At 36.8% G+C, this 26261-nt stretch overlaps 1 protein-coding gene across 4 annotated transcripts in view; it reads left to right on the top strand.

The window, feature by feature from the left end:
- Positions 1-26261, top strand: part of ARHGEF26 (Rho guanine nucleotide exchange factor 26) — a 142551-nt gene that overhangs the window by 10206 nt on the left and 106084 nt on the right. For all 4 annotated transcript variants that reach the window (XM_025375553.1, XM_025375554.1, XM_025375556.1 and 1 more), the window contains 2 exons: positions 19025-19081; positions 22404-22564. In XM_025375553.1, the coding sequence (XP_025231338.1) occupies positions 19025-19081; positions 22404-22564 (218 nt within the window). The remainder of the gene's footprint in view (positions 1-19024; positions 19082-22403; positions 22565-26261) is intronic.

Genomic DNA, 26261 nt, shown 5'->3' with positions numbered 1-26261 from the left:
GCCTCTGAGGTATAGCACCCTTATGATTATGCCCCAAATTAAAATACCCACAGTGGCAGGGCAAGTAGAATGAATACATGATGTTGGTTTATGTAGGTGATAGGGAGTGGTGGGAGCTGTGGTGAACAGGCCTTATATAAATTGAGCAGCTACTACTTAGCTCAAACCAGGTGAGTGCAGGGGCTCACTGTGACCAGATGTTCTGATAATTAGAAAAGAGAATATACAAATCCAGACTTTTATGAGTATTTTCCCAACTCAAATTTTAAAGAAATGTTGTGTGTCCAATAAAGTATTCAGATTTGACCTCTATGCTAACAGTTTGTAAATTCTGTGATATTTTTTAAAATTTTGCATGTGGTTAGGTGGTCAAAGCAAACCACAGAATTGGTGTATTAATTAGCAGCCTTATACCCTAATCTAATGATCTCATGATATGTGTATCCCAAAACAGATATGTGGAAAAACTGGTGACAAGGTCCATTGAGGCCTTGTCGGCTCTAAATGGCTGTCATTCAGTTCATTCAGTTGTTGGTATGGACCATTTGGTAGAGGATTCAGGAGAGGAAAGAAGGCTGTGGATTTTTTGTTTCCTCTTTGTGGCAGCAGCTGTGTTTGTTAGCATAGGCCTAAATCCTGCTGTTGGTCTCCGAAAGAATGCTAAAAAGAAATGTGTATTTTTATGTCAGTTACACCCTGACCCCACTTAGCTTTAGCCCAAGAAACAGGCTGCCATATTTGTGCCTCCTGGAGTTTGGCTTTCATATAGATGAGCAAATGTACATATAATTAAATAATAGTGCAATTAAATAATAGTGCATATCCTTCAGTTCAACTTTGTTTATGGACTTGCATTTTGTTTGGCAAAAAAATGAATGTTGTGTCTTTTGTAAATGATATGTAAACGATACGGATATCATAGAACTATCTTGTAATAAAATGTAAAACTATAAAGTGAGTTCTGACTTTAGTGTATGTTATCTTGGAGTTTAGTGTTCCCGGGAGGCTTGTGTGTATTTATTGTGTTGCTTGGCAATTACATTTAATGAAAGCAGCATGATTGAACTTTGCCACTTAGCATTTCTTAAGCACCTGTCTGCATTTCTTTGTGCCTTTTGTGTCTTCTTTTCACTTAAATTTTACTTTAATTTTTTTTTGTTATAAAGTGCTTTAAACCTGTAGAAAAATTAAAAGATAAATAAAGGTAATCAATTTCTGTGTACCTATCACTCAGATTGAATAAATGTTAATATTTTAACATATTTGCTTCATTTTCTATTTTTTTAGACTATTACAGCGAACCCCTCCTTCCTTTCCAGTTCTTTTCTTCTTCCTACTTCCCCAGAGATAACTTTATCACTATCCCTGACGTTCTCTTTTGCCCTTCTCATGAGGGTTTTCTGTCCACCAAAAAGATATAACCAGTTCTGGCTTTTAGGAAGGTAGATATTTTAACACCAGAAAGCAGTCATTACCTTTTTAGAAGCTCATCCACTACTAAATTTTCAAGTGGTATTTAGGACCCTAAAGAAAGGAGGCTTCGTGAATCATTAACAATGTCAGAATGTTTCTCATAAGTGATCGGCACCTCCATTTCTCTATCTGACCCCTCCTGATAGTGAAGCTGCAGTGTTTAGGGCAGGTCTCAGAAGACTTTCAACTTTAATATATATATTCAGCTTTGATTTATAAATATATATGTGAGTGTATATATAGAGTTGGAGGTCTCTATATATAAATACCTAGTATAATATATGTATTAAACCTAGTATTATCTGTATATTAAATACTAGGTTTTATATATACATATGTATAAAGTACTAGGTTTAAACCTAGTGTGTATATGTATACACCTAGTGTTTTATATGTATATACCTAGCGTTTATATATATATATAGTGTTTTATATGTATATAAAATACTAGGTTTAATACTTAGTATTAATATTTAGTACTTAGTACTTAATACTAAGTATTAGTAATATTACTATAGGTTTAATACTTAGTATATAAAATATAAAATATATTTATATATATAAAATTTATATATAAATATATAAAATATATATAAAATTTTATATATAAAATATGTAAAATAAAATAAAATATAAAATATATAAAATAAAATAAAAATATTTATAAAAAATATAAAATATATATAAAATATATAAAATACTAATAGTATTAAATACATAACACTTAATATTAAACCTAGTATTTTATATACATATTAAACCTAGCATCATTCATACATATATATATATAAGAAATTATTCTTCCATCCTTAACTTTTAATAATCAAAATAGTAAGGTAGCCCCGGTCTAATTTTGTGTGTAACATTTTAACACAAAACACTTCTTAAAGTCAAGTCTTAATCCTAGAAAGAATAGGACAAGGGGTTTTCTGGCAGTGGGTTAGGTCTCAGTTTGGCATATACTTTCACTTCCTGCTAAGGAGGGTAGGGAGTGAGTGCACATGTGCAGTAGCTAGTGTTGATTGTTTTATTTTCTAAAAAATCTCTTTATTGCAAACACCTGCCTGCCTTCTGGGATGGTGAAACTGTCCTTATCAGTTGACTGTAAGAAGCATCCATGATGCCAAATACTTTAGAAGTGCAGCAATTTGCAGTAATTTATGGTTGTTACATAAGATCTTTAAGCCTTCAGTCTGTGGTGTAATTTGTCTGAGCGTGTTTGTTTATGTTTCTTTTGGTTTCACTGGACCATGCCGGGTAAGACAGTGTTCAACTCTACAGGTGACGGGCGGTTCCCCATTTATGGTGTTGGGAGAGGTTTAACTGTAGTGTTGTCATTTAGGAATAAAGGAGAATTATAACTGTGTAAGAGGCATTTATTTAGTTGGGCCTCAGTAGAATAATAAATGATAGTCATTTGTTTAACTGAGCCTCAATGGAATAATGAGCCACAGACTCATCAGACTATTAGGACTAAAGAAATAAGGCTGCACACCTACAACTATGATCTCTCAGGTTTGTAGAAGATCAGATAGTTTTAGGTGTGCAGCCTTATTTCTGGGCTCTTTTTTCTGTTCCATTGGTCTGTGTGTCTGTTTTTGTACCCGTATCATGCTGTTTGGTTACTGTAGCCCTGCAGTATAGTTTGAAGTTGGGTAGTGTGATGCCTCCGGCTTTATTCTTTTGCTTAGGATTGTTTTGGTTATTTGGGCTCTTTTTTGGTTCCATATGGATTTTAGAATAGGTTTTTTCCAGTTTGCGAAGAATCTCAGTGGTAGTTTAGAATAGCATTGAATCTGTAAATTGCTTTGGGCACTATGGCCATTTTAATGATATTAATTCTTCCTATCCATGAACATGTAATATTTGTGTATTTGTTTATGTCATCTCTGATTTCTTTGGGCAGTATTTTGTACTTCTTCTTGTAGAAATCTTTCACCTCCCTAATTAGCTGTATTCCTAGGTATCTTATTTTTTTGTGGCAATTGTGAATGGCAGTTTGTTCCTGATTTGGCTCTTGGCTTGACTGTTGTTGGTGTATAGGAATGCTAGTGATATTTGCACATCAATTTTGTATCCTGAGATTTTGCTAAAGTTTTTTTATCAGCTTAAGAAGTTTTTGGGCTGAGACTGGGGTTTTCCATATATAGGATCATGTCATCTGCAGACAGGGATAGTTTGACTTTCTCTCTTACTATTTGAACCCTCCCTCCCTTCCTCCCCGCCTCCCTCCCTCCCTTCCTTCCTTCCTGCCTTCCTCTCTTCCTCCCTTCCTCCTTTCATTCCTTCCTTCCTTCCCTTTTTCTTTCTTTTTCTTTCTCTTCCTAGATTGCCCTGGCTAGGACTTCCAGTAATATTGTATTAGTCCGTTGTCATGCTGCTGATAAAGACATTCCTGAGACTGGGTAATTTATACAGGAAAAAGGGTTCAATGGACTTACAGTCCCATGTGTCTGGAGAGGCTTCACAATCATGGTGGAAGACAAAGACGAGCAAGTCACGTCTTATGTGGATGGCAGTAGGGAAGGAGAGAGCTTGTACAGGGAAGCTCCCATTTTTTTTTTTTTTTTTTTTTTTTTTTTTGAGACGGAGTCTCGCTCTGTCACCCAGGCTGGAGTACAGTGGCGCGATCTCCGCTCACTGCAAGCTCCGCCTCCCGGGTTCACGCCATTCTCCTGCCTCAGCCTCCCGAGTAGCTGGGACTACAGGCGCCGCCACCTCGCCCGGCCATTTTTTTTGTATTTTAAGTAGAGACGGGGTTTCACCGTGTTAGCCAGGATGGTCTCGATCTCCTGACCTCGTGATCCGCCCGTCTCAGCCTCCCAAAGTGCTGGGATTACAGGCTTGAGCCACCGCGCCCGGCTGGAAGCTCCCATTTTTAAAACCATCAGATCTGGTGAGACTTATTCACTATCATGAGAACAGCACAGGAAAGACCAGCCCCCTTAGTTCACTTACCTCCCACCTGGTCCCCCCGACAACATGTGGGAATTCAATATGAGATTTGGGTGGGGACACAGACACACCATATCGACTGTGTTGAATAGGAGTGGTGAGAGATGGCATCCTTGTCTTGTGCTGGTTTTCAAGGGGAATGCTTCCAGCTTTTGTACATTTAGTATGATGATGTCATGATGGGTTTGTAATATATTGCTTTTATTATTTTGAGGTATTTTCCTTTAATACCTAGTTTATTGAGGGCTTTTTTTTTTTTTTTTAACATGAATCAATGTTGAATTTTATCAAATGCCTTCTCTGTATCCGTTGAGATAATCATGTGGTTTTTGTCTTTAGTTCTGTTTATGTGTGCAAATCACTTATGTTGAACCAACCTTGCATCCCATGGATAAAGCCTACTTGATCATGGTGGATAAGCTTTTTGATGTGCTGCTGGATTTGGTTTGCCGTATTTTGTTGAGGATTTTTGCATGATGTTCATTACGGATATTGGCTTGAAGTTTTTTTTCTTTTGTTGTTGTATCTCTGCCAGGTTTTGGTATCAGGATGATGCTGGCCTCATAGAATGAGTTAGAGAGGAGTTCCTCTTCTCCATTTTTTTTTTTTTTTTTTTTTTGGAATAGTTTCAGTAGGAATGATACCAGCTCTTCTTTTTACATCTGGTAAAATTTAGCTATGAATCTGCCTGGTCCTGGGCTTTTTTTGGCTGGTACGCTGTTTATTCCTGCCTCAATTTCAGAAATCCTGATTGATCTCTTCAGGGATATGATTTCTTCTTAGTTCAGTCTTGGGAGGGTATATGTGTTCAGGAATTTATCCATTTCTTCTAGATTTTCTAGTTTATGTGCATAGAAGTATTTACAATGTTTTCTGATGGTTGTTTGAATTTCTGTGGGGTCAGTGGTAATATCCCCCTTGTCCTGAAATAATGTTAATGGTTGTAGTTCCCAGTTTGGGTTGGTCATATGTGAAAGGGATTTGAGGTTTTGAAACCTCAATGACTTTGAAAAGCAAGTTTTCACCTCTGGAGATTATCTGGAACTCTGCTCAGAGACAAAAACCCTGCTGCATGCAGGTAAATCGCCCAGTGCCTCACTCAAAACAGCAGCACAAACATTAAGCCAGCAGTTCTTGGATCTCTGGGAAAAGCATGTGGGTTTGAAGAAAAATATTGATTGTATTAGTCAGGGATGGAACACTGTGTACTTGTTACAGTTAATGCCAGGTGTGTAGTCAGCTGAACTGCAGGTTTTCCCAAGGGTTCATTCATTAGTAGGACCCCGGAAGTATTTATTGTCTTTCCTTTTAGATATATTTTGACTGGAGTTTTTGCTTTTCCATACCCCCTCCACATCTCCAAGATCATGTACTATGCATGTACTGAGAAATGACTATTGCAACACCAGTGTTTGTTACGTTAGGTTCAGTGATGGAACCAAAGCCATACTTGCCAGCTGTGCCCTGACCCCATTTATTTGCCATGGGGTGTGTTTGTGTAATTTCCATCACCTTGAAATGCCAGATACCTTTGGAAAGGGTGTTCTCTGTTCAGCACCTAATAGAGTCATCCTCTACTGCACTCGTCTTTTGTACTTGCTGACATGTGGCTTTATCAGTAATCTTGTCATTGGAATGTTTCTTCAGTTTGCTTAAAAATTTTGAACTCTGTAGTCAGAAATGGTTTGACTTCTTAAAGTATTCTAATTTTAATTGAAGTATTTTAACTAAAGTATTTTAATTTTAATGAAAGTGTTTTAACTAAAGTATTTTAATTAAAGTATTTTTCAGCTCTGTGCTTAGTGTGGCTAACAGTGCAATGGGAGATCTAGAATTCAGACCTCAGTCTTTGGTTCTGGGCTCAGCTCTTAAGGCATGCGTAGTGTACCTGTGGGAGACTTTCTGGAATTGCAGGATGAGAAAGGAAGATTTGAAAAGCAGGAATTTTATTATAAATATCATTTTATTCCATTGAAAATATAGCAGACCCTTTGGCATCTTAGTAGTTTGATGTGATGGGACTTCTTATTTTAGAATGTACACTGTGCTTATTGTGAAAGACATACTATTTTCTAGTACAAATCAGAGCTCAACAAATGTAATATACCTGAAAGTCATTCTGTTTGCAGAAATGCTGAATGGATTTAAACTTATTCTTTTCCCTAAATTTTTACATTTGTCTGAATTTTCAGTTGTTTGTGACTTGTTGCTTAAAATAGTAATTTTTGCAGTTTTATGATTTTTCATTTACAGTTTGGCAATGCAGCAGTCTCATAATATTATTTTTTTTTTACTTTAGATGGTGACTAAAACCTTTTACCATTTTTTTTTGTGTGTGTGTAAGATATGGAAAATTATTTTCACTTTTTATGGCTGGCTCTCATTTAGCTCACATTATAGTTTAAACAGGTAGAACTGCAGGCACATACTAGTCCACACTTTTAAGTTGGCCCGTGGGTCTTCTGAAATCCTTGTGTCCTTGTAAACAGAAATAGAGGCCCATGTGCCTAGACCTGAGACCCATGGTTTGGATATTTGTCGCCTCTAAAACTCACATGAAAATTTAATTCCTAATGTAGCAGTATTGAGAGGTGGAGCCTTTAAGAAGTGATCAGATCATGAGGGCTCTGCCTGCATGAATAGATTAACAGCCACAGATTACTGGGCTAATGGATTAATGAGTTATCATGGGAGGGGAACAGGTGGCTTTACAGGAAGAGGAAGAGAGACCTGAGCTATCTCGTTAGCGTGCTCAGCTTCCTTGCCATATGATACCCTGCGCCACTTCGAGGCTCTTCAGAGTGTCGCCACCGGCAGGAAGGCTCTCACCAAATGTAGCCCCTCAGCCCTGAACTTCTTAGCCTCTGTAACTGTAGGAAATAAATTCCTTTGCTTCATAAATTACTCAAGTTCAGGTATTCTGTTTTAAGCACCCCAAAATGGACTAAGACACACCCTAATTAGAATTACTACTCTAGCTAAGAGAGATAAAGGTGGGGGACTACTTAGCTTGAGCCAGGGACTGGGCTCTGTGTGTAGTCTTGCTTTTTATGCATAATTAGATTATGGCATTCTCTTAAAGTTTCTGAAAATTAACTTGACTTATGTAAGACGTATATAATATGTCCTTCATGTAGAGAATAATTCAGACATTTTGGACCAGGTGCAGTGGGTCCCGTCTGTAATCCCAGAACTTTGGAAGACTGAGGCAGGAGGATCTCTTGAGCCCAGGAGTTTGAGATCAGCCTGGGCAACATAGTGAGACCCCCATCTCAAAAAAAAAAAAAAAAAAAAAAAGCAGGAAGAATAATTGGAACATTTCAGATAAGACTAAAGGCTGTTTTGGTCATTTGTGCAATCCCAGTCTCTATCCCCTTCTCCATAGATATGCTGCTCTCAATTTGGTAATACTCTTCTGAAAACCCACATATATACATTTAAGGAAACAATATAGATTACCTATATTTATGTAAATACACAGATTATTTATACTACACAGCTTGCTTCTCTTCTGAACTATGTGTCTTATAAATCATTTCATATCGACACATGATTTACAGTGTTATAACTCTGCATTAATACATAGGATGGATGTGCATTTAGCCATCTTTACTGGGGGAGTATCATACATGCTTTAAGAATCTAATAAAAATTGTGAGCCATAGGCTTTCTCTGTAGAAAAATACATACATGTATACATGTAATTTTTTTTTATAATTTTTGTTTTGTTTTTTCAGTTTTAGTTGGAGAGTATCTTTTTCTTGACTTTATTTCCAAGTACTAGGAGCACCTTAGTGTAGCTTTTTATGTATTGAGTATAGTTTCCATGTTGTTAATATCACTTTAAAAAGTTTTTCTGTATCTGAATTGTTGCAGTGTTGGAACTTCATATAACTCCTAATAATATAGGCAGAGATTGAGGAAAAATCTACTCTGGTTTGAGCTGAGTAATTAAAGGACAACTGAGTGATAGATCTGCCAATATTTATGAAATTGATTCTTCTGAGAGAGCAATGAAGTGTTGGGATATGGGGGTGTATGTGCCAGTTGCCCTAGGGTAGGCAGAGATCAGAAATGACAGGTGCTCTAAGAAAGTAGGAGGAGATAAAAACACGGTTAGTTAATTCTTAAGGGCATAACTACAAAAGCAGATGTTTCAACTGCAAACCTACAACAGGGTCCAAATAGAGAGGGTCTTCTTATTTCATTGAGTAGAAAATCAATGAGAGAGGTTGATGAATTCATTGTCTTCATCAAGGGCCTGCCCCACATGAAGTTCTCTCTATGGCAGGCCTTGGAGATAGAGCAAGAACAGACTCCACCTTGCATTCATGTCCTTATAAACACCCTGAATGGCAAGACAGACGTCAGCAATCAAACCATCCCATAGTTAAATGCATAATTACTATTGTGGTAATGCTGTGAAGGACTTACTGGTGCTGCTGCAAGAGAAGAGCACCTGTCTGGGTAAGGTGCAGCCAGTGGAGAGCAGGTGTCAGAGGAGGTGACGTGAGCTGTCGTCTGGAGGGTCCAGGATGATAGCTGGTGGGGCACAGTTGGGGAGTGGCAGGGTAGAAGAGTCCCAGGTAGATAAAATATCATGTGCACAGACCCTTTGGGGTGATGGTGGGTAAGAGGAGTTGGGATAAGGCCAGTGCAGCTGGAACGTCTTGATCACCTTTGTGGATTTTTCCTCATTCCTCTGTTCTCTAAATGTTGAAGGGTCCCTGAGCTCATCCTTGGGCCTCTTCTCTCACCTGCACTCATGTGATGGTTTTATCAATCTTGTACTTTTAAGTATATCATGTTCTCTGATGACTTCCAAGTTATTGCTTACTGTGAAATCAAATTAAATTGTGGACTTATTCTCAACTAGCTGTTTCTTTTGGGGAGGTGGAAGGGATACATTCAAGAATAATAGCAGTCTATAGCAATACAGCATAATTAGATAGAAGAGAAGACTCAGGGATGTTGAGGAGTTCTGAATAACTGTGTAGAAAGGCTTTCTCATACTGACTTTGGATTGCAGACTCATCTGTGGGATTCTTGTATTTGCCCTGTTGAGCTTATGTATCCTCTTGTGGGGTCTCCTTCCTCAGTCCAAAGATGGGGCTATTTCTCAGGGCCACATCCACACAGTGGCTGGTCTCCATGATGACTGGAGAATATTGTCACCTTCAAAATTACTATTGAATCTTTAAATATGGAATAAATCCTTAAAAATGTGTTACTCAAATTTTGTGGATTTATCTGGAGCACATATAGCCTGTTGATTCTCTAGATTATTATCCTGTACTCTAATATCTTAATATTAGGATGTTTATTATCTATATTTCTATTATTTTGAGGAGATGAGAACTATACAGTCAGTGGACAACTTCTGCAGCAGGAAGTATTATTGACACTAAAATAAAATCGCAGATTATTTCCCTCTTTGTAGAGAATAAGCGTATCCAAATGTAATAATACAAAAATGGAGCAATTTGCACTTTGCATGGTTAGAAACCCTGCTTCTGGTAGTGGAGTGCAAAGGAGTCTGATTGCTGTGTGCCCACCTGGGCCACGGGGAGCCCTTATATCCACACGGGTCCAAAGTCTCTGAATGAGCAGACTGAGTTGCAGAATAGCTGTTAGCTCTGGGATCATCACAGTATTGATTTATTTACATGCAGTTAAATTACTGACCAAATATTTGCAGGAGACTTATTGTGTACCAGGATTGTGTTAGGTAATTTCAGATACAGTTTATGTAGTCCCCAGGACAATGCCATGAGGGTAAGTACAAATTCTTTACATTGTAACAAGTCAGCTGAGAGGCTAGGATGTTAAATGCTGCTGCTGGTTAAGGTCTTGAGATTACTTGGAACAGCCTCTGCAGTGACCTCAAAAAATGGATACATGTACCTAGGGCTCTGCAAGAGCAGGAACTATATTTCTCCCAGGTGCTCAGCCAATAATGTGACTGCAACTCTGCCTGTGGACTCTTTTCTCGTCTCATGAATTGGCTTATTTTCCCTTTTTACTATGCTTGTCTTTTTCCTGAAAGCTCCAGCATACTCAGTTTCTGAGTTCTTTTTTTTTTTTTTTGAGACAGTTGCCCAGGCTTGAGTGCAGTGGCACGATGTCAGTTCACTACAACCTCCACCTCCTGTAAGTGATTCTCCTGCCTTAGCCTCCTGAGGAGCTAGGATTACAGGTGCCCGCCACCGCGCCGGGCTAATTTTTGTATTTTTAATAGAGACAGGGTTTTGTCATGTTGGTCAGGCTGGTCTCGAACTCCTAAGCCCAGGTTATCTGCTCGCCTTGACCTCCCAAAGTGCTGGGATTACAGGCATGAGTCACAATGCCAGGCCTCTGAGTTCTTGTAACTTACACTTGAGGCTGTGTTAACAGCCCCGTCCTGCCCTCAAGTCACTCTTTCAGCTTCCAATGTATTTTTGAAAGGATGTAGGCCAGAATGCCAAAGTGAGTGACACAGTTTAGTTGCCCAGTTTAGTTCCTTGAGAGAGAGGGGATTATACTGGCTCAGCTACTTTGTCCCCACTTAATAGGTCACTAGAACATGTATTGTCATTTAGCCAGGTGCTTAACGAACTCTGCTCCAGTCAGCTTTGGTTGGCTTCCATGATGTACTGCGGCACAAAATGTGGTCCCTTGGGGCCGCTTCTTTTGCAGAGGCTGTAAGTAGAATGGTTTTTCTTGTAGAGGTCCATGGGAGTGTTAAACAACATGACCGACTGACTTTTGTCTAGTGTGAATTTATAGATCATAGAGTGGACATTGTAACCATGGTCTTTATCAGCCACTTAACATGATAAGAAAGATGTTCTGCCTTGTAAACCAGTATGTGTGTCTGAACATATATGTTTGTACATGTGTATGTGTGTATATATCTCAAAGAAATTTTACAAGGCAGGAGTTACTTTATACTTCTGCTTGCAGTGTACTATAGTATTTTAATTTTTTTTCTGTTTGTTACTTTTAAATAGATAACGATCGCTTTACCATAAGACTTTATTTTGCATTCACTGACAGTTTATAACTTATAATTTGAACAGTGCTAATATCTGACTCCAAAATTAATTGTTTTCCACTGCATTGTAGTGAATGAGGCAAACAAAACAAGGCTAAAACCCAGCCTACCCTCTAGGTGCTTAGAACCTAGAGCAGAAGACAATACAAATGAAATGTCTAAATGATATTTTGAAAGGATGTAGGACAGAATGCCAAAGTGAAAGACACAGTTGGAATCACAGAAAGCAGTGAAGTGAAGGTGAGAAAAGTTTTGTCTATAGGATGTGACTTAAACTAGTAGGGCTAATTTGGCAGAAGAGTAGAAAATAAAAGTAATGAAGGTATAAATCACTTGAACAAAGCTTTTTCTTTTTTCTTTTTTCTTTTTTTTTTCTTTTCGGTAGACACAGGAAACAGGATTTCACCATGTTGGCCAGGCTGGTCTCGAACTCCTGGCCTCCCGTGATCCACTTGCCTCGACCTCCCAAAGTGCTGGGATTACAGGCGTGAGTCATTGTGCCTGGCCAATAAAGCTTGATAGTAGCAAAGGGAAGAAGAAAGATAGGAATTCTGTGTCTGTTTCTGAGAACTCCGTACAATAAGATAATTCCTGTCCAAAGAAACCACTCTGCTTTGTACATCTAATGCAAAGCATCAGTTTACTCTATTATCCATTTTTCAGAAACAGATTTTGCTCAGGTTAGATTTTTATTGCAAAACCTCAGAAATTCACTGTCGCTGTTGTTCTACGTAGCTTATTATTTTGGAATTTGTCATTCCTATCCACTTGTCATTTTACAAAATTAGCAAACAAAAATAAAATAGCAACTAATATGTTGGCATCATCTTTAGAAACAGGTATTCTTTTCTTCTGCAAGAGAGGAACCTCAGACCTGTTCTACTTTCCTTAACCTCTTGACTCATACCTTCACTATGTGTAAGTGGCGTCATTCTCAGTTACACAGACTCTTAACAGGCCTTTCCTCCTTTATCTCTCATGCTTGCAGATCGGCCTGTCATCACTCATTTTCAGCACTGTCTCATAAGCCATTGCTCAGTTTGGACTTGATTAAAATCTTTCTTTCTTACTGCCTCCCTTTACCTTAGCTTCTCATTTCTTTTATCTACAGGTGGTCATCTCTCCTTTCTCTAGTTTCTCTTTGGGTCAGCAACAAAGAAATAGAGGTATTTATTGGCACCCTTGAACAGTTCTACTTGTCTGCCCTACTCTAGTTTTCTTTCTTTTTTGGGAGAGGATGTTGAAGTAGTATTTTAGTTTTTGTTATTCAAAGTGTTGCTTTAATTGCAAAGCCAAGACGTATTTGTACAGAAAAATCAGAAAGTACCAATAAATAAAAATAAAAAAAATCGAACTATCTCTTTCTATTCAATCACTATTAACATTTTTGTGTATAACTTTTCAGTTTTAAAAATATATAGAGAGAGGGGTTGTCTTTTATGCAAAAATCAATAATGTAGTAATAGTTTTGTCACTTTTTTCTCTTAATGTTGTAAATATCTTTTCATGTTATTAAGCCTGCTGTTTTATCACCTTTTTTTTTTAACAGTGTTATGAATGACCTTCCATGTCATTAAATATTCTTCTACAACAACCTTTTTAAAGCCCGCATACTAGTTCCTCAAATAAGTGGATGTTTAGCTCTTTTAACCAATTTCCTGTTGTTAATCTATATGTGTTTGTTTCTAATTTTTCAATTTAAAATTCAAAATTTAAAGCTGATTAAGTTTTTAAGAATAATTATTTTTGAACTACTGAAGTAAAAGAATTACATTCTCCTTATTAAAAAAAATAAACGTAAGAGTTAAGATTGAAAGCTGCTTGACTTTACCACCATTCCCAACTCCTCAGCTGTTAACCACTGCTATAAGTCTGGTCTGTTCCCCAGTATTTTATTAAATAGTGCATGTTTAAAAATTGATAATCTTTGGTTAAATTATAGAATTGCCCTTTACCCTGAATTTATTCCCTTTCGTCCTTGCTAATTCTGTGTCATTAGCTTTTCATGTATTTGTTAACCTCATTTTCTCTTCTTAATTTAGCTGATAGATACATGAGAACTGGATCTCTTGTTCATTTGGGGGATAGAGAATACATTTTGGTCCAGGCTCAGTAACCCACAGCAGGGAATGCAAGTTAGAGAGAGCCACAAGTAAAAGAGAGGAATTTGTTTGGTGGTAGAAATGTCAGGATTAATCAACAAGTTAAATGACCAGGGAGCCCTGCTGACAGCTTAGCTTTCACTGCAGCAGAAGCCAGGAAGCCAATGAGAGATGTTGTTTCTGGGGCATTCACGGGGAGGAACTTAATTTAGAAGAGTAGCTTGGACAGCTCTTTAAAAACTCTGAAGTTTTAGAAGGCAGTGTGCTACAACGATGAAGAGCTCAGGCTTTGGGGGTGGACAAGCAGACCCAAGTTTGAATCTCAGCTTTCCACTTATTAGGGTGAATGACTTAACTTTTCTGTGTCTCCGTTCTTTATTTGTAAACTAGGGATAGTAATGCCTTCCTCACAGAATTGTTATAGGGTTTACATGCATGGAAGGAACAGTACCTGGTTCATGGTAAACATTTGATATAATGGTAGTTTGAGAAATAAATTAAGAACCAACCAGAACTCTGAATCAGGAATTGACGTGGGTAGCAAGCTAGTGAGTGCTGGCTGCAAATGAAGTAATGCGTGTTTATCTCCTAAATGTACGAAGCACAACAGTTCATTCTTGTGCATTTAATTACTTATCTGTAGTTTGTATTCTCAGCTTCATGTCTGTATTGAAATAATTTGGGTTCATTCAGGAATCCTGGCTCTGTCTGTAGATGGTGATGCAGGCCATAGAGGAGCAAATGTCCTGGCCTGCTTTATCTGAGTTTTCCATTATTTTATCAAACTCGATGTTTTCTGCTTGAGGCTGAGTACTTGCTATTTCTTGAGATCCAAACACTTTTTGAGGATTGCAGAATTAAGCTTAACAACAGGACATCAGAGAGATCAGCTTTCTGAACAAATAAATTTGGAGGTCATTGGCATATTACCTGATGCATTTTTAAATTAAGCATATGATTTTATGATAGGTGCTATTATCCTTCTACTTTTTCTTTTCTTAAAAAGAGCATTCTCCCTTTCTGATAACCCACCACTTCCCAAAAGGATGACCCATCTTGACCTCATATGTAGTGTTTGGTTATGCAAATCTCTGGCCCTTTGAAATTTGTGTTCTGTGGCAGCACCTAGTTAGGTAGAGTGATGTCTTAGAACCTTTCCTTGTGGATGTAGTGGGGTTAAAGAGAGCCTGTTGGGTCTGGTTACAGAGGACACTCTTTCTGGACTCTGGCAGATTTTTCATTTTAGGGATTTCAAGCATACTCTCAAACTGCTGCTGTTCCCATGTTATTTATAGTGAAAGAACTCTAGCTCATTTGTAATTCAGGGACTACTCAGGTTGCATTAAGTCTGTAGAAAGGACCTGAAAGTGATTGTGTCCTGTGGTATAATTTCACTTTGAAATCCCTTCCCATTTGAGCTCTTGAGAAAGGAAGTCTGTAAGTAGAGAATCACCAATGGACATGAAAAACAAACTTATTTTCAGCAAATGAGTAAAGTCCATTGAGTCTTAGCTCAAATGGGTGTTCAGTATAAATTAGTGCTTTATGGAGACAGAGTGATCTTGGATTGTAAATCTAATGTAATTTTTAACTGGCTACATTTTTGAGTCTTTTTGGTTGGTGAGGCTTTTGGAGTCTTCCCATCTGTTTTCCCTAGCTGGTGGTCAAAAATAGAAGGAATGCACATTCATCTAGAAACAGTGTCAAGTCATGGAGGGTCTGAGAACAAAGAGGGTGTCAGAACGTAAATATCCCTCGTTACTTCACAGAAAATGATTATCTGATCAGTTAAGGGACTGGTGCTAATCTTGGTTCTCTCCACAGCTGTAGGACTGGCTAGATCCATAGATAAGTTCTGTGTAAATGACAATTTGAGGATCTATTTGGGGCTTAGAGAACTTGGCTCATAACCTATTCCAGTTAGTGGAGTCAGAGACCAATAAATATTACACAGAGTTTATAGTTCTTTTACACATTTCTCTGCAAGGTGGAGATGCTTAGCGTAACTGGAACGAGTGTAATAATGGACTCACAGTCTAAAGCTTGTCTGTTCCTTCTTAGGGTATTTATCTGAGAAGCTCAGACCTGCAAGGTACTTTAGTTTGGGCTGCCATAACAAAATAGCATAAATTGGGTAGCTTATAAACAACAGAAATTTATTTCTCACAGTATTGGAGGCTGGAAAGCCCCAAATCAGGGCAGATTTGGTGTTTGGCAAGGGGCTGCTTTCTGGCACTTAGTGCCTTCTTGCTACCTCTTCACATGGTAGAAGGGTTAGGGGTTTCTCTGGGGCCTATTTTAAAGGGTATTAATCCCATTCATGGGGCAAAGCTTAATCACTTCCTGAAAGGCTCCACCTCCTAATACCATCACCTTAGGGGTTAGGATTCCAATATATGAATTTGGGAGACCACAAACATTCAGACCATAGCACAAGGTGTCAAAAGGGAAACCGGCATGATTTTAGATGGAATGTCTAATAATTACCTTTTGGATCTATACTTTGGGAGCTTACCCGTTTATAAATTTCATAACCTATGTTTTGGGTCTAACTAGACAGTATCATATCCATAGAAGAAATATCTTTTAGTGTTCTTTATTAGGTTTAGTGAATTATTAATTTCTATCTCATTTTGACATGCAAAATTTTTCAGTTATAAAGATCACAGGTCAAGAATTTCAGCATCCATTATACAGTAAATTTGTAATTATGAATTTAAAACTATTATAACATTAGCGAGTTCTGTGCATTCACTGTCTTAATAAGGTACAGATATATGCTCATATTTTTAACATGTCAAAACTGTAGTATTGTTCACTGTCATTTTATTTGAATTATTTTCTATCTACTTAAAATGTTGAAGGTATTGACATATGTTCATATATTCTCTTTAAAATTCAGAATCCACAGATTTGAACAGTTTTATGAATTGGCTGGATTATACAAAATCAAGAACCTCACATTAAATCCAGTTCTTACTGCTTTGTTAAAAACTACTTTTGCAGTTCTACTTGTCGATGACATATTTAAATAAGAAATTTAAACCAGTGAGGAATAAGAAAGTTCAAATGAGGTTGCTTTGGCTGTCTGTGTGTTTAAAGGAGTATTGCTTTGGCTGTCTACGTCTTCCCATTTGTACCTAGCTGAAGCTGGTATGAAATGTATATTTTAAAAATGAAGCCAGACGCGGTGGCTCACGTCTCTAATCCCAGCACTTTGGAAGGCCGAGGTGAGCGAATCACCTGAGGTCAGGAGTTCCAGACCAGCCTGGTCAATATGGTGAAACCCTCTCTCCACTAAAAATACAAATATTAGCCAGGCACCGTGGTGCACACCTGTAATCTCAGCTCCTCATCCTCAGGAGGCTGAGGCAGGAGAAGTGCTTGAACCTGGAAGGTGGAGGTTGCAGTGAGCTGACATAGCGCCACTGCACTCCAGCCTGAGCAACAGAGTGAGATTCTGTCTCAATAAATAAATAAATAAGAAAAAGGAGCCTGTACAATTTTAATTTCCTTCACCTTATATATCAAGTAAGACTCATAGGTTTTAAAAGCTGGTATATTATATTTTCTTGCCCACAAATGGAGACAATAGAAACACTTGAAGAAATGTGATAAATTTGACAATACTTTAGATTCTCTTAGCAAAAATTGGTAAACTTCAAAAAGGATGTATATGTTAAGACTGTAGGTATAAACGTATGTTTTTCATGCTAAAAAAGCCTGGAACGTCAAGTGATTTTTACTTAAGTTTACAGATAAGGTCGCTGTTTCTGAATTTGAGAATTTTCAGAGGTATTTCCTATTAAAAACTTTGTACACATTCTTTCCCCTTCTTTTCTTCCTTTTCCATTCTTCCTCCCTCCTTTCCTCTCTGCTTTTCTTTCTTCCTTACTTCCATTTGATGTTACTCACCTACATTCTCATTCTCCCCTGATTGTCTCTTCTCTGCTCTCTCTCAGTCTTCTTGGGGTCCCCTTTTCAAATCATTCTTCCTCTTTTCAGATCATTCTCTCCCCTCCTGGGCTTCATCTCTCCACCTTGATCAGTGTCTGAAATCTTCTTGCCTGTTCATGACCTTCTACTCCAGACACCTGCTGTATGGTGCTACTTAATTTGGAGTTGACTGTGGAATGATGCCTCAGATGGACAAAATGACTCTTCTGGGCTTCGGAGGAAGAATCTGGAGAGCCTGTTCTGTTACAGGGCATAGAAGGATGGAGACGGGAGCACAGGCCTGGGAGCAGCAGCCTGGCAGCCAGCGATGAGGAGCTGCTTTGTCATAACTTAGAGGAAACTTTCAGGCTCCCCAAATGTGCGACCCTTCAGTTTTCTTAATCAGAATACAAGAATGCTTCCCGGAATCTCTTTTTCTAGCACCATAGTTTTGCTAGTTCCTTACTGATGGCTTTTTTATTAAAGGAATATTTTACTATCTATCATGTTAGTATTAGTGAAAGATTATAATTCTGTGTATTAATGCTTTATCTTTGTCAAAACTACCTTCTCTTTCCCTTCAAAGGAGCAAGTACTTTAGTTGTGGGTTTACCCTCTCTGTTGATCGGACAAAGTACTCTTAATTCCACAGTAAACTAGCTGTCATCTGTGTAGGTCTCTAAGCCCAGGTTTTTCATTCTCTTCTCAAGATTTTTTGGGTCTGAACCCCATTTGGGTGGAGATGCCACTGGCATGGAAAGTCTTGCTGGTGACCTCACCTGCAGAGATTGTGGGCATGACACCTGTATATCTATCTGCCGGGCTTTGGGTCATGCAGGAAATCCTGTGAAATTCCTCGTCAGGGTTAACCAAAGGGAGCAGCTCTGAAGGGTTACATTCTTCTGGCCAGTCTCCTCCCTTATTAAAATGTGTAAAGAATCCTTTTTAACCATGAATTCTTGCTGACAGGCTGACCCAGGGTCAGGATGGTGGGTAAAGCTAAGAACATTCCAAGACATATGTGGACTAAAAAAACACATGAAAACTGGTACAGACTTGGTGTTAGAAGGGGTCTTAGTGATGCTAGCCCAACCCTTAAAATGGGGTGCCTTTCATATAAAGTAGGAGGTCCCTAACCAATAATGTTGACTAAAAGCATTAGCCCTGGAATTGGACCGGCATCGATGCAGATCCTGGCCTTGTTACCTATTAGCTACGTGCTCTTGGATCCTAAGCCTCAGTTGTTACCCCCATCTGTGAAATGGGGAAAAGAACAGTATCGGCTTTCTAGAGTTTGTATGAGGATTCAATGGGAAAAAGGGTGTAAAATGCTTAGTATATTTTTTGGCACACTATAAATATTTAGTAAATAATTGCTGATTAATTAATAATAATTTGATGAATTCAGCATTTTGTATAGTTTATCTTAATTCATTTTTGAAGGGCGTAGAGTTATGCCTTGAATAATAAGGAAACTTTTAAAGTATTGATAAATGAGTCAACTCTACTTTGCTTTTTCTCCTAGGTGAAAAGAAATGGATTATCTCAGACAGTAAGCCAAGAGGAAAGAAAGAGACAAGAGGTATGTTTCTATCGAGCAGCTGCTTTAGAGCTCTGGAGTGTGCGTGTCAGTCTCTGCTCTTTTGTGTTTTCACTTTTTGTGTGCACTTGTTCAGTGTTGTCCTTTGAAAATTGTATTTGTTTAACACAAGCAGTAAGTGATCATTTTAAAGTAAAGCTACACATAAGCCCCCAGAAAAGAAAAAAATTTTAAATATCTCAGTATCACTCAACATCATTTGATTTTAAACAACAAAGTCCCTAGTTCAGGTATTTAAACTGAGAGAAATATGATAAAGAATGAAACCAACGTTGGATCCTAGAACTGAAAAAGGATGTTTATGGAAAAACTGATGGTCACATTAGTCTGTAGATAAATGGAGCCTATTTATGTAAGATACCCTAGGTTAGGGAAAGCTGGATGAAGCATACAGGGGGCTCTGAACACTCTTTGCAAGTTTTCTATAAATTTAAAATTTTACCAAAATAAAAAGTTTATTTAGTAAAAACAAGTTAATAATGGAGTTTTACAACTTGAAGTTTAAATCAATGCAATTTGAGAAAACTGCATATTGTAATAATATTGTGAAGCTCTCAAAGTGTTTTCCTCTTGCTTCATGCATATTAGTGTGTGTGCGTGTGTGTATGTCAATGCATATGCATGCATATAAATTGATTCCACAAAGGACACAAGGATGTCCCTTTTTTTTTTTTTTTTTGGTTGACATTAAGAATAAAGCAAAATTTAAGGGTGCAGTATAGTGCCATTTTTCCAAGTTTTAAAAAAGTAATAATATAGAACTTTGATGTACCTATCCACTGAGAATTAACAAATGTATAACAATTGTAATTTTTCTCCTTTTTAAAAAAGAACATAAAACTGATAGTGTAGAAGGCCTGCATTCTCTTCCTTAGTCCCATTTCTTTCCTTTCCTCCCCAGAGACAACAACTGGTACGTATACTTCCAGCCTGTGTATTAAAATTATGTATAACCTACACACACATATTCTTTTGTGCATGTGTGTGAAAATATATAGGTATGATGATATTCTGTGCATATTTTTTGATTATTTGTTTTTTACACTCAACATTATTTTTGAGATTATTCATGTTAACGCATATGAATCTAGATCATTCATTTCAATCATCATATAGTATTCTCTTCTATGAACACCACCTTTAAAGATTTTTTATCTATTTTTCCAATGCTGGACAGTAGATGGGACTTTTTCCTTCACTGTGAACATTATGACGTAAAAACGTTTCCCTCTCCTTGTGGCTAAATTTAAAAGCTCCTCCAAGGTATTAATCCCATTTGAACACTTCTGTTCTTTTAAACCTTATATATTTAAACCTTGCCTATTTCTATCATATTCTGAAAATATTTATTCAGACTTTCTATTCCTATTTAGCTATTTCTACCTGCTATATATAACAGGTCTAACCTAATTTGCTTTTAAAGAGTTGATAGTATTATTGCAGTATATTTTAGCAATTATTTTATTAAATGTATTATAATAAACTACCAATTATTTACCTTTTCCTGTGATCTGTTATAAATAGTTCATTATGTCTTTTTGCCCAGTTTGGATATTTGGATTAGATTACACACTCTCTCCTTGATGTAATCAGAAGTAAAGACTGAGCAGAGTGGGGGAAAACAAGGAATGAAATAAATGACTTCAGACAGCTGTCTCCTGTCACAATTCATTATACACTGAACATCTGTCTGTCCACCAAACTTGAAACATACCTCAAAATTTATTTCAAGGAATCAAGACAAAAGCCAAATGAATGAGACTTTATAACCCTAAATGTTTTCCTTTGGAGATAACAAAGGTTTTATTAATTAGTTTATGCCCTTCAAAAACAAATTAAAATAAATTATGTAAAATGTTGAATTCAGCAGTATTAATTTTTGGTTCTCAAAACCCTCAACACTTAATCACATTAATAAATTAGCATAGTTCAGCATTGAAAAAGTGAAAAATGTCTTTGCTTTTGCACATATTTTAAGTCATTCCAAGGCATCATATACATCAACACCTGAAATCCATTATTTATGGTCCAGAAGGTAATTTTTTCTTTAATTTGCTTTGTGTATAGTTTTTGGGGGTTATTGTATTGATTGAAAAAATTACACAACATACAGGTTAAATGAGACTCTCAACATTTTTTAACTCTTTACTCTTCAGATAGTTAAATCACTTAATTTCATGAAACACAGCTGAGGCTAGATTAGCACATTTAAGTAAGACCCAAGTCCCTAAACCTTACAAAAGTTAAAAGTGGAGGTGAACACTGAGATTAGCACTTCTAACCTGATTTCTAAAATATGGAGCACCCATCAGCACCTGCTTGTGCCTTTCCTGCTCCCACCCAGCACAGTACCCTCTGCTCTTTGGGGCAAGGACTTGAAGGGGTGGAGCCCTGGAGATCAGGGTGATGAAGGCAGCATTACCAGGGAGCTTTCCAGGAAGGCTGTGAATCTTAGGCCTGCATTTTCCCTATGTCCCTTTTTTAGAGGATCTGAATTTGATTTTGTGAAGGATCTAGATGAATTCCTTACACAGGGCGTTGGAGTCTTATCCACATATGTGGGTTGGTATTTCATCGTTAGTACTTATCAGGAAAACCACTGTGTGCCTGCCTCTGAGAGTCTCTGCAGAGAGTCCTTTGCTCCTTCTTGAGACACTGATGAGAGTGGAGAGTGTGACTTGTTGAACAGATGGAATTACTTTCAATTGTATGAGTTTATATAAAAGAATTCCTGTGGCTGATAAGAACCTTTTGAGGGTAGACACAGTCCTACCAGAATATTTGCTGTTATAGACTGAAATTAGATTAAGCATAGAGAGAGGAAGAGCATGACACACAAGAGGGAAGGGAAGGAAGGTGTGAGAAATTTTCTCCGAGTCTCAAGAGAGGACCATAAATCCTTACTTTCCCTAAAGCAGCATGCTTTGAAAGCAGGACTGGAGGAGATGACCCCAAAGGTTAATGAATGTCACACTGAGATTTTATGACATGCTCTAGCTTCCTTCTGTAGATTCTACCCCTTGGCAAAGGCATGACCTCAGGATGTGATGTCAAGTCATCCACATGCTTTCATTTTTTTCATATTTACAGATAGTGATTATTTTTTAAGATTTGGGTAAATGTGTATTATGTAAAGAGAGTAGTTTGGTGATGTTGTTTCTTTAATGCGTCTCTTTTTGTACTTTCCAAGATATTATGCTTGAAAAGTGGAATATCTTGTTATTCTTATAGCAAAATTATGACAGCAATATTTAGTTCTTTAATTAAAATAATTAATAATACAATTATTTGTCCTTCTTACCAGGCTATCTTTGAAGTCATATCCTCTGAACATTCATATCTACTCAGCTTGGAGATCTTGATACGAATGTTTAAAAATTCTAAAGAACTGAGTGATACAATGACTAAAACCGAGAGGCACCATCTTTTCTCCAATATTACAGACGTCTGTGAGGCAAGCAAAAAGTAAGTGCACTGCACTCTGCCTTTGGTCCTGCCAAGAAGTTGCATACTAATAGACACTTTGTTATCTCTACAGGAAGGCATTTCAGGTCATAAAGTCTCATTTAATTGGCTTTTGTCTTGATTCCTTGAAATAAATTTTAGATATGTTTCAAGTTTGGTGGATAGACAGATGCTCAGTGTGTAATGAATTGTGACAGCAGACAGCTGTCCGAAGTCACTTTATTCCTTCTCTTTCCCCACTTCACTTGCTCTTTATTTCTGATTGCATCAAGGAGAGGGCCTTGGTTTGGTACTAGTCTGTGATATTCATCCATTTCAGTAAAGAAAGAGTAAACCTCAGGCTTGAGTCTTCTATAGGCAGTATCCGGCTACAATTTAATAATATATATTTTCATTATATTTAAGATTTTTTGCTTTACTTTTCGTCATGAAAAGTAGATAAAATCATATAATAAACTTTTATTCATTCAAAACTTATATTTAGCAGTTGTTAAAATTTTCCATATTTACTTATCTATGATTCTTGCTTAAATTTTTCCAACTATGTACATAGGATGTTTTACTTATAAATGCTTCACTATTCAGCTCTTATGAATAAGTTTATTTTCTTACATAACTACACCGTTGTGGTCATACTTATGATGATGCTTTTATGATTTTATTCTATTTAATTTTTGTGTGTGTAAGTAATAGATTCACATGTTTTAAAATTCCAAAAATACAAAAGATCCTATAGTAAAATGTCATTCATATACTGTTCCCTGGCCACCTGAAACACAACCACAGTCAACATTTGCTTTCTTGTATATCTTTTTAGTAATACTTTATGATTATGTAAGAAAAAATATGTGTATACATATATTCTTTTCTTGTTTTTACTTAAATCTTACCATACTGTAAACACTACTCTGCCCCTTACTTTTTTTTTTTACCTCTATCCTGGAGATTATAGCATGTCTGCACATTAAAAAACTTTCCTCATTCATTTTTATGTTTTTTTCCTTGGAATTATTTGTTGAAGAAATCAGGTCATTTGTTCTGTAGAATTTCCCACGAAGCACATAATGTATGGGTGGTAATCAGTACCAGATCCATTAATTCATTAAGGATTGCAAAACAGTGTTACTCTAATTTATCGTTCTTTATTCATTTATTAGCCGAAATATTTCTATAAAGGGAAAGGTACATCCATCTGTTCATATACTCAAGTGGTAAAGTTCACCTTATTCTATTTATTAATGCTCAAATTGTTTCATCTTTGATCTTAATATTTTTTGATTATTTTCTTGCTATATGACATTTTAAGATGTTAAAGGATTATGTTTTACAATTCCTGCTCCAGGCCTGGAATCAGCCATTTCCCCAAAGAGCTCTGGTGTCTTTTGAGATGAAGTGGTATTTTAAAACTTCAGCGAGTACCAGGGGTGCTCATTGCTAAGTGGTTTTAGGCTGTTTCAGTAGATAGCCAGAAAAAAAAATCCAAGCTTTTCTCTGTAAAACTAGATATATTCAAGGCCCATAGACAGTCCAAATTTATCAAAGTGTACATATTAATAGGTACTTTTAAATATATCAATTATACCTCAATTAAGCTTAAAACATGAAAAAGGAAGTCTAATTTCTATTTCCGACCCCTCTATCCTATTCCCTTCCCGTATAGATACTCTTAAATAAGTTGTTTTACTTTGTTTTTTATAATAAACATATGCATATGTTTGTGTATATGTATTCCCCTCCCTTTGTTAGATAAATGAAAGCATATTCTACTTATTTTTCTCAACCTCTTTATTCACGTAACAACATACATTAGAGGTTACTCCATAGTAGTTTATAGAGATGTTTTACTCCTTTCTCCAGCAAGTGACTGTGCAGTAATTTATTCATCCAGCCCCCTATCTATATGAGCATTAGGATTATTTTCAGTCTTACTGTTACAGAGAGTCTTTCTTTGTGCTTACACCCTGCTATATTTTAGCCATTCTATCTTTGAGATTTTCTAGAAATAAGATTGCTAGATCAAAGGGTAAATGCGTATACTATTTTGTAAGATACTGCCAAATTCTTCTTCAAAGAAATTGTACCGTTTTGCAATACCACCAAGAATAGATGAATGCTTGCTTCCCCAAAGTCTTTCTAGCAGAATATATCAACAAACCTTTAGATTTTTGTCAATCTGATAGGTAAGAAGGATTATCTGAGCATAGTTTTAGTTAGCATTTCTCTTATAAGCTTTTCCATATGAATAAGAGCCATCTGGAACATAGTATGTGTCAGGAAAATACTATTAAACTAATAATATTCCTCTATGATATTGAAACGATTTAAAATTTGAGATAAGCACTAACATTACAAACAAAAGTGAAGGAAGGAAAGAGGTTTTCTAATGCTCGCTGAAACAGAAGAATATTTTCTTTGACTAGATCAGCAGTGTTAACATGTAAGTTTGGCTTAGCTAATCAAAGAGAATTATCTGCTTGATAAGGAGAGGGAAAAAGTATTAGCATTTTTTTTTTCTGCTCTGAGAAAGATAGAAGCTGTTAGAGGCATCTTATCTGAAAAAGTTAATACAAGTAGAAATGATGAACATAACTGAGTTTATCAAATACCAAAATATTAGAATCCAGGGTATTCCCTGAAGCTTGAAGGACGTGTATGTTCATTTATTTAGTTATTATTTTAGTTATCTTTTATGGAATACTTATCATTCATACCAAGCATTATGTTATAGCCTTTTCAGTAGAGTATGTATGTACCCCTAAGTAGACTGCCCTCAATGAACAAAGTCTTAGGATAAATAACAAAAGTATTAATATAGTTCATGGTTAGTAGGCATGTAAAGATCATCACTCTAAGAGGTCAGGAAAACTGAAAGAAAATTCTAAAAGAACTGTAATAGTAATATGGGTTTAGTTTAGTAAACTATGTATACCTATGTAGTGTACAATTATATAACCAATAAAATGCTTGAAAGGAATATTTAATAATATGGACTTTTTTTCTAATGCATTTAGATTTTTAAAGCAGATCTAAAGGGTGGGATTTCATATTGTTTTAGATTTTAATTATTTGAAAGGTAATTTATCAAAACATAAAGGATAATTATCTTTAATGAATTATGAGTTATTTTAATTTCTGTCTTTGTACTTTTCTGTAGTTTCAGCTTCTACGATAAACATAATGTAGTTAGAAAAGGAAACACAAGGAAAGGAGAAACAAGCAGTAAGAAGTGTGAGCCCGAAATAATGCAGGGGAAGTCACTGGATATGGCTGACAAATTCATAATTGGCTAACCTTGAAATAAGTCATTTTATTTAAAGTATAGACTAAAATTTTACTTTAATTTCAATCATTCACAAAATTTAAATCATTTAAGATTTTATGCCGGGCGCGGTGGCTCAAGCCTGTAATCCCAGCACTTTGGGAGGCCGAGACGGGCGGATCACGAGGTCAGGAGTTCGAGACCATCCTGGCTAACACGGTGAAACCCCGTCTCTACTAAAAAATACAAAAAACTAGCCGGGCGAGGTGGTGGGCGCCTGTAGTCCCAGCTACTCGGGAGGCTGAGGCAGGAGAATGGCTTAAAAACCCGGGAGGCGGAGCTTGCAATGAGCTGAGATCCGGCCACTGCACTCCAGCCTGGGCGACACAGAGAGACTCCGTCTCAAAAAAAAAAAAAAAAAAAAAAAAAAAAAAAAAA

This window comes from Theropithecus gelada, chromosome 2 (genome assembly GCF_003255815.1).
Source record: "Theropithecus gelada isolate Dixy chromosome 2, Tgel_1.0, whole genome shotgun sequence".
NCBI classification, from domain to species: domain Eukaryota; kingdom Metazoa; phylum Chordata; class Mammalia; order Primates; family Cercopithecidae; genus Theropithecus; species Theropithecus gelada.
This window is presented reverse-complemented; position numbering and strand designations above follow the sequence as displayed.